The sequence below is a fragment of the Phytophthora cinnamomi genome, assembly GCF_018691715.1.
Source record: "Phytophthora cinnamomi strain GKB4 chromosome Unknown Contig11, whole genome shotgun sequence".
Taxonomy (NCBI): domain Eukaryota; phylum Oomycota; class Peronosporomycetes; order Peronosporales; family Peronosporaceae; genus Phytophthora; species Phytophthora cinnamomi.
Window position 1 is genome coordinate 145439 of NW_027150944.1, and position 9101 is coordinate 154539.

The 9101-nt window shown below is 51.8% G+C and overlaps 3 protein-coding genes across 4 annotated transcripts; 1 reads left to right on the forward strand and 2 right to left on the reverse strand.

Moving 5' to 3' along the window:
* Positions 1 to 4002: 4002 nt before the first annotated feature.
* On the forward strand, positions 4003 to 7146 carry IUM83_18899 (uncharacterized protein; the record flags this gene model as incomplete). The annotated part of the gene is made up of 3 exons (XM_067943922.1): positions 4003 to 4012; positions 4083 to 4164; positions 6324 to 7146. 3 exons carry the CDS (start codon positions 4003 to 4005, stop codon positions 7144 to 7146), a joined length of 915 nt encoding a protein of 304 aa, XP_067798037.1.
* On the reverse strand, positions 5261 to 5823 carry IUM83_18900 (uncharacterized protein; the record flags this gene model as incomplete). Its single annotated transcript, XM_067943923.1, has 2 exons — positions 5261 to 5275; positions 5329 to 5823. 2 exons carry the CDS (start codon positions 5821 to 5823, stop codon positions 5261 to 5263), a joined length of 510 nt encoding a protein of 169 aa, XP_067798021.1.
* A 560-nt stretch (positions 7147 to 7706) lies between the features above and the next one.
* IUM83_18901 (Inositol phosphoceramide mannosyltransferase 2) lies at positions 7707 to 8804 on the reverse strand (the record flags this gene model as incomplete). 2 transcript variants are annotated; one of them, XM_067943925.1, is made up of 1 exon in its annotated part: positions 7707 to 8804. In XM_067943925.1, one exon carries the CDS (start codon positions 8802 to 8804, stop codon positions 7707 to 7709), a length of 1098 nt encoding a protein of 365 aa, XP_067798023.1. The 2 variants fall into 2 exon arrangements, with proteins under 2 accessions (XP_067798023.1, XP_067798022.1); XM_067943924.1 differs by having other exon boundaries at positions 7707 to 8189.
* Between the last annotated feature and the right edge of the window lie 297 nt (positions 8805 to 9101).

The window sequence follows — 9101 nt, forward strand, 5'->3', positions numbered from 1 at the left end:
TCCTGTAATCACATTGTTGCTTCCCGAAACCGATACGACTGTGGAAATCGAAGAAGCTGGTGTACTTACCATCCTGAATCCAGCTATCCACATCCTTCGTCGTATAGGTTTTACCAAGAGACTCCAGGAATCTCCATACCCGTCAGACCATGAGCATCGATAATTTTTCTCAAGAGCGACTGATACTTAGCAACATTGTACTGTTGGATCTTCACCGACACCTCACCAATGTACTTGAACATATCCGCAAGCAATGCCTTTGGATCATCATTAACAAAGCAACGTACATCCTCGGTTAAACTATCCGCTACCGAAACCGATACGGGGATATGCTCGTTTGTGAAGACAGTATTCTCCCCGTGTTGGACTGCTGTCGGCTTTAAGATTGCTTCGAAGTCGTAAACCATGAAATGGTCGATGTATTGGTCAACATTCTTGATTGAGTACTTCGTAAGTAATGATCTGATAGCGTTCGGGGCTGGCTTGTAGATGGTTGGTTGAGTTGGGAAGCTTTCAATATTTACTCGCTCACATTGGTTCTTAGAGTGATCCTTAAGCTTGATGGAGCTAACAAATACCATCTCACACTTTGCGCATTGGTACTTGCTCTGGAGCATATCAATACTCTTGATGTAGAGGGCATGATTCTCGTATGATAGAACGTTCATAGCGTCGTAATCCTTGTCCGATCGACGAATGCATTCCACTTTACCAGTACCCTCATCCATCGAGAAAACGTTGATAGATAGTTTGAAGCATTCCTCTACTTCATCGAGCTGGAGGAGATCAATAGGCTTAAAGCTGCGAAATAGCCCCAGAGAGTATGTGATACTCTTGAAAGAGCAATAACGCTTGAAAGCTTCCTTTACATGTGCCTGAATTCTGCGAGGATCCTTCTTAGGGTCCTGCACCGAGTGCCAGGCAACGCAATGGAAGACGCATTTGTTGTTGGTCTTCGGGAAGTTGATTACGTGCTTGTTTTCACGAATAACTGCAGGGATGATCGCTTCACTATCTCCCAGAGCATGGTTGCGGTGGTAGATGTAAATCTTGAAGCCGGTAATCGCTTTGAGCTTGTATCCAGAACTGGGGTAGTTCAGCTTGTTTGCCAACTCCATCGATCGGATCTCAGAAATTATTTTCTTACGGATGTCAGATTTGCTGTTGATAGCAATAGGTGCGTCGAATACATACGTATTTCCAATATTTGGGTGGAAGTAGCGCGTTTCACTATCATCAGTTAGACTAACAAGGTCGTAGCCGAGGGCAATATTTACCTTGAAGGAACTCTTTTGACTGTCAAGAACGTTCTCCAGCTTCTCGTAGAACTCGCTAGGTTGAATCCCCTCATATAGGTGAGCTTCCATGTGGTTTCCGTTGTAGAAGCGGTATTTTGGGTCTGCCTTGAACTCAGGAGACATGTGCCTCTTGAGTTCGGCGACAGAGACATTGTACTGCTTCGCAACCAACTTCTGATTACTGGGGCGAGATAGGTTGCTGACGTACACCATCTTCCCCGTACGTCCACGAACCTTCACTCGATAACTACTACCCCATCGAATAGCTCGAATATTTAATCGTTTTAGTCCTTCAAGCTCGTATGCGAACATCGTTATATATCAGTGTCTATATTTTTCCGCGGGGCTGACTTTATAAAATTTGGATCTTGTATCAGGATCAATCGACTTTATATATCAGTCATGTCTATATCAGTATTGACTTTTTTATGTGAGAGAAAAAATAATTAATTAACTAAGTTCGGTTTTCTCAGTAAGTTCGCTTTGGTTAGGTTCGACCTTCGGCTTTCGTTTGCGTTCTCGAATATTCTCTCGATTCTTGTCGTCGTAGCCTTTTTGATAAGCTAAGCGAGCTTCGCGCGTGCGCTCGTAATAGCGCTTCTGCGCTGCCTTAATGCGCTCTTTGTTAGCCTGGTATTGCTCAGGAGAATACGCCATGTTACTATATTACTAACTTTATATTTGTCAGAAATGAAAATAATAAGGGGAGGTAAAAGTTGCATTCATTTACTTTTACCTACTTGTTCATCAGTACGTCTACTCGTACCTGTTGGGGATTGTCTCGACGATTACCTTGTCGAGTCCGTAGGAGCCCTCATCGATAGTAACTCATTGTTGCTATCTGTGGTGCTCGGAGGTGTGGAGGAGACCTCCTTCGCACCAGAGGGTGGTTAGCGGTAGTATCAAAGGAAAAGTGTCTGTTGGTGTAGAACGTTCCAGAATCGTTCTTGTTGGTAAATTACCGTTAGAAAAAAAAACGCCGGCGTAATGTTCTAAGCATTACTACTGCGGGCGGAGGGGTATGTGGTGCGAACGGAACACGTAGAATCCATCGTACAGGACCCACGCCTGCAAGGGAATGAAGGCGGCCCACCAGTATCTTTGCAATCGAGCCATTGCCACCACAAACGCCGGGATGAAGAAGTAATACGCGATCTCCAGCGGCAACGTCCACAGCATGAGGTAGCGATGTTCGAAGTCGAACGTTAGCACCTTGTAGAGATCGTACTTCTCCGCGTTTTCGACCAGAAAGAAGCGGTTTTGGTACTTGAACGGAAGTCGCGAAAGCAGAACCGCGACCAAGGCGAAGAACGGGTAAACCCGGAAGAACCGCTTGAGGAAGTAGTCCACCAACGCAATAGACCATTTGCGATAGCTAGCTCCTTGCGCCAGCAGAGTTTCGACCTTTTTCAGGAACAGCATGGTCAGCAGGAACGAGGACAGCACGAAGAACGCGTCCACGGCGATCGCCCCCACGTTGATCCCATTCATGTACTCCTTCGAGTGCTGCAGCACCACGAGCATTGCAGCCAGGCCGCGGATGCCATCAAGGAAGAGCACTTTAGCTGGCGCCGCCTGAACCGGAGCCGCCAACTTCACCGTGTCAGTTGGTCGCTCCTTGTCCAGGAGCTCGGGGATGCTCACTGTCACGCTCGACTCGCCCGTATCAACATCGATAGCCTTGGTGTCACCTCGTCCTGCGCGCAACATGAGCGAATCGCTGCTTTTTCGCCAACGTCCGTTGAACAGGAGTGAAGCTATGGCAAGTTAGCAATAACTAACGGACCTGGTGGAAAACGGTTATATTTTCTCGAAACCACTTGTAATGCGCACGTTAGCGTCAGTCACTTCTGTTTTCGAGTGCAGACGGCGACATGAACATGTGCTTCCAGGTCGTTCTTGTGCGCTGGCAGCGCTGGCGTCTGGGCGCGTCGAAGAAATGGCGCCGCGCTTATCGCGGGAGTCTGGTGGTCACCCTCGTCGCAATTGTGTTGCTCGGGTTCGGACTGCGGTCTTTCGTAGCAAATCGGCCCAACTTCTTCCGTGCTCCACCTGCACCAACTCCTACACCAACTCCTGAACCTCCGACGCCACCGCCACTACCACCGCCGACCACCGTACTCCACCCGAACACGCCGGCCCAAGCGTCCCTCAACCCGGAGGTGTCGTTTTCCATTAAGACGACGACCGGCCCCTTCCCAGAGTACTCGGAATCGTTCCCGCAGTTTGGCAAGAGCGAACCGGGACAGCACTACCGCATCGAGAACACGCGAATGCTGGCCAAACCGTCCACACGCAAGGAGGACTCGTTGCTCCTCGTCACGGTGTTCAACGACGGCGAGTCGTGGGGGACCAACCGCAGCGCCACGGACTACTTCCAGCTCGTGAGCTCGCTCGACTTCCCGAAGGAGAAATGTCGATCGCCATGCTGACGTCGTCTGCGGAGGAGTTCGCGAGGGTGAAGAAGGTCTTCAGCCGCCAGATTCATGAGTACGCGCGGCTGTCGGTGATCTTCCGCAACAATTTCACGCAGGAGGGGCTGACGCGTCTCAACCGACATAGCGACAAGCTCCAGTCAAATCGCCGGCGAATGCTCGCTCGATATCGAAACTACGCGCTGCTCTCGAACCTCGAGACATGGCACCAGCACGTGCTGTGGCTTGACGCCGACATAATCTCCATCCCAGCCGATCTTTTGCTCAAGATGATTCAATGTACGTGCGGACTCTGCCAAAGTTTGGAGCGTATCGAAGATGATCACTAATGACTCGTGTTTCTTGGCAGCGGGACTCGACATCGTGACGCCCCTGTGTATCCGCAGATACAACTACCAAAGCAACGACTCCTACGACTACGACTTGAACGCGTGGGTTGGACATCGCAAAGTTCGGTCACCTGGGGAAGAGAATTTCGTGCCAGGGCCGCTAAGTTTAAGGAATATGCACGATCTCCAGGGAGAGAACCAAATTGCTGTGTCGCTGGACTCGGTGGGTGGCACGATGCTGTACGTTCGTGCAGACGTTCATCGACAAGGTGTGATCTTCCCAGCTTACTACACTATCGGAAGCGAGTGGGGAGCGGAGGGCTACGACGGCATCGAGACTGAGGGTTTCTGCTACAACGCACACTTCCTCGGCTTTAGGTGCTGGGGCATGCCCAAGGAAATCATCTATCATGCTGTATAGTCTTGTGCTTCGGAGACTATATTTCTTATCGGTCTATTAAATGCCTACAACCTGATCTTCACTTCCTTATACGTTGCGTAGCCCTAGGGCATTTACCCGTCGAATGGATAGCAGGACTTCAACGCTCCAGGTACACCCATCCGAGCTCCCATGTAGAACATGCGTCGGCGTAGCAGTATGGGTGCAAATTGATCAGGTAGTGGGGTAGCGCCGAATCCACGAAGACACTCGCTAGGCCAACCACCCGTGAAATTCGTCTTTGTCACTCCATTTGGCGCGCGTTTACTCCGAGGAGTGACGTGCGTTGGATTCGTGTTGTACAGCACATTGGTTGTTGCTGTGTGGTGGCTAGTTAGCCCCTCTGCGAACGGATCCAGCAAAGCCTTGCCGTTAACGTACAGAAATTCAGGTATTTCGCTTTCCACTGGCATGAAGTGCGCGATACTGCCGCAGAGAGAATCGTTGTGTGTTTCGAGGTCTCGATTCGTCGACGAGTCGACGACGCTGACGCCCCAGGGAGAGAAGAAGTACTCATTCTTGGCCAACTCAAAGCTCAACCAGAAGGTCTCTTTGTCTCCAAACGAGAAGGGCGAAGAGAAAACTTCTCGTTTATATCCATTGTTCTTGAAACGCTCCTGAGTAATAAGCCACCACAGTGCCGCCATGGCATTTCCAGAGCGAGACTTATCCACAACGACGACTGACGAGTCTTGTTCGTGGTGGGTCTCGCCCCTGAAGGCGAACGACTTCCTCAGATGAGCGGACGGAGAGTAGCCGCTACTCACCCCAATACTAGAGTAGTTGAACCCGTGCAGGAGGTTATCCAGGTACGACCTATTATTTACCATTTCTTGGTTGAAAAAGAACTTGCCATCGATCACTCGATCGTAGAAGAAGGTGGTCCCCGTGCGCTTGTAGCCCTCGGTTGTACGCAGTACTGCTGGGTCACGCATGAACAGGTCATCCACGTCGAGCAGAATAACTTCAGTCGCGTCCGAATGATACAGGGCCAGAGGCTTGATCCACCAGTTGCGGAATTGTCTCGCCAACTCAATGTTCATTTCGCCACGCTCCACAAGATCCGAGCACACGTCCACGATTTCCAGCCGCGAGTCCGCCTCAAACAGAAGTGCTCGGGACTTAATTGATAGCTCGTCCGGTAAGCAGTGGTAAACCTGGATAAGGTCACGATTCCCGAGACAGCGCAGCTCTCGTACCAACGAAAGCCCCAATGGCACAACTCCGTCATGCATGCACATCACAATGGCGTTGTCCCTTCTTACACTGTGGTCGAACTTGTCGCCACGGACATGGAACAACTGCGGCCGTGTGGCCATCATGGATAACCCCGTGTTTACGACAACCACGGCCAGCATGAAGTACAGGAGGAACAGGGTCAAGCGTACAAACCACGAACGCCCACTAATGACCCTGAGAAACCTCGCGAGGGGCTTGCTGCGGGGGTAGTGAACACCACCATTCTCCAAGTCGTGCTTCATGCTGAGAACTACGAGTTTTAGATCAAGAAATGCTGACGGATGCTGCGGGTGTTTCCGCCCGAAACCACCGAAACTAACCGCGACTAAGGTCGCAACCATTCACCATTTTGGTTCGGCTTTCCCACAATGCTGGGCGGGCCCTCTGCTCAAAGACGCAAGTTTTTAGTTAGTGGCGGCCAGCGACTGGAACCTCCTAGGATTTTGAGTTCGTTGCTGGATTCGACCGCTGTTGGCGCTCATGGCAAACGAGGTGGCGCGGCGATTTCTGTAGTGAGGGTCTTCGTCTTGTGCGTGTTAGCGTTTGTGTCGACGTTGACCCTATCCAACCTCATGGCCAACAGCTCAGAAGAACTTCGCCCCCTCAATCGACACCAGCAGACGCCCGTGACTCAATTCGATACCTCTGTTTCGCGGGAAAAGGGCATACTCATGTGCATGGACAACTCCGCTGTACCCATGGGCCTCTCGCTTGTGAAGGAGCTGCGATGCCTCGGGAACCAAGAGCTTGTCCAGGTGTGTCACTGCTTCCCAGACGAGATGTCCGAGCAATCCAAAGTTCGGTTGCTTCGAGCCGACTCGCGACTGGAGATTGTCGACGTGTGCTCGGATCTGGTGGAACGCGGGGTGCTGACACACCAAGTAGCAGAAACGTTCCGTAGCGGGTGGCTCGAGCCTCTCGCCTTGGCGTACACAGATATCGCCGAGGTGCTACTGACTGATGTCGACAATGTTTTCTTTCGTGACCCTGCTGTGCTGCGGTCAACGTCGGGATACAAACGCACGGGCACCGCCTTCTTCTACGATCGAGTGTTCAACCAGGAAAGCAACAACTTGACACACTTGAAGATTCTGCTGAGCGAGTTCGGCTACGCTACTTTCGAATCGAGTGAGGGGGTAGAACTTCCGGACTACGTCACCCGCAGTTATGCTTACAAGGACCAGACATCGCGAGAGCAAGACTCCTCGTTAGTCGCCGTGAACAAGCTACAGTCGGGCAAGGCCATGGAGCTGCTGTCCTGGTTCATCACGGAGAAGCGCTTCGAGAGAGAATTCTCCTTTCACGAAAGCGAGAGTTTCTGGTTGGCATATGCTCTATCCAAGCAGGAGTACATCTTCTCTCCATGGGGTCCAGCGTCATCGACTCATCCCGGAACCAAGACATGAAGGACCATCCGGATTCACTCTGCGGTAGTACGGCGCAATTCATGCCAGCGGAGGACGATGCACCGGAGTTGCTGTACGTGAACGGGAAATCACTTTTGGACCCGTTCCCCGAGGGACTTGATAAGCGTGGCGGAGCTCCCAATAACCTGCTCTACAACCCGACACCGTCCTTCGTTTCGCCGCGCCAAACCCGTCGGCCAAATGGAATCACGAACACCAGCTACACCGGTGACTTCCCGAAGGAGTGCCTCGTTGGCTTTGGAGCCGAGGAATTATCCAGTTGTTTCGCACCTCAACTGCTTCAGAGGCGAACCTTTTACTTGGCCATTCGAATGGACGTGCTTTCAGCGCTTGACACTTGTTACGATTTCGCGTAAGGTGCACCAGACAACCAAGGTAGCTTCATCGTAAAAAGTAATAAATATGAAACGAAGCTTGTGCATTTTCGTTAGCATGTATTCAAGCAAAGCAGAGGAAAATTTTGAATAGTGTTGAGTGCCGTTCTAACAGCTACGAAGTATCCCGCGCATCGTCGTTTGCAGCAGTCCAGTTTGCTGTTCTTACCAGAAGTTCCAGAAGTCTGCACCACTGCTATAAGGAGTGAGCGTCACACCAGTAGATGAAATGTTCGGACGCATCACGGGCGTTGAAAAGATGTCGTCGAGGGAGCCATATTCTTTCAGCTTGGCATCCCTGCACCAAGTGCACTGCCAGTGGTGCACAGCGTGCGTGTTGTTGGTGTATTCGCCATTGGGGAACTTCTGCATCCATTCACAGGCCTCTTTTGCGGCGGCGTCATCTCGAGTGCGGCATGCCGCGTCGAACGGCTCGGAATTCCAGTGCGCAATGTCAGGATAGAAATATTCAGGTGGGAATACTATCACCTCCACTGCTTCTTCAGACGTTGAAGCCAAGTAAGTCTCCTTCACGATACGCGGGCCCGTCAGCGACACTGGATCTCCAACTTCGTCCCCCCTGTCGAACTTATCCTTGATGTTGTCCAGTACGTGTAACCAGAACGGGTGCCCCGGTACGGAGGCCATCAGTGCATTACACAAAGCAGCGGAGGCCCCACCTTCTAGTAGAACTGAGTGCGCTAGCGGCTCCGTGCTTAGGAAAATACGATTGGCTCGGTGCAGCTCTTCGAAAGGCTTTAAGCACTCGAAGTCCGCATCGATGTATAGCCCACCGACGCTGTGAAGCAACGCGTACCGCGCCATGTCCGCTAGCGCCACCTTTTGAACACTTTTGGCGACGTGGAGGTACTGTGGATAGAGGTGCTCGAATAGCTGGAGGTTGTCCTCGTCCGTCCAGAAGAGGTAGGTCCACGTCGGATTGAATTCCAGCCAGCTTCTCATCCACGGGAAGAACCGAGTTGGGATTTTGTCGGTAGATTTCCAAGACTGGTGAATGATGTGAGGAATGGTAGGCTCGGTCGCGCTCAAGCTGGCGTTAGTGCCGTCTGCATCGAGGAGCGCAACACCCTGCCCAACCGCTCTGAAAGACAGTCGATTGGCTTTGCCTGCAGCCGCTGGAACCGAGGTCTGGCTGTGGTCAACTTGCAGGAAGGACCCCACTCGAGACGTCGTGACCAGCACTCCCACAACAGACAGCGCCATGAGCGCCAAAAAGAGCGACTTGGGGAGAGAAGCGGACATCCATGACCAACTGGAGAGGCGACGACGCGATTTGTGAGACTGCACCATGGAACACAGGGGAGAAGTCTGGAAGTGAGAGATCGGTGCGGTCGCCAAGAGGCCTTGGCGATAACCGCTTTAGCCCGGGTAACGACCACTTGTCCAGGGACGTTCGTTTCATGCAGGAGCTCCCCACTTCTTCTTCGTAGGCTGTGGGCACGCGCATGGCAAGACTAGACTAGACGATGCTAGCAGCACGAAAGCCGCGATTTTGTACCCATTGCCGGTGCTCGCACTGTTCGTGGTCGGTATGACGGT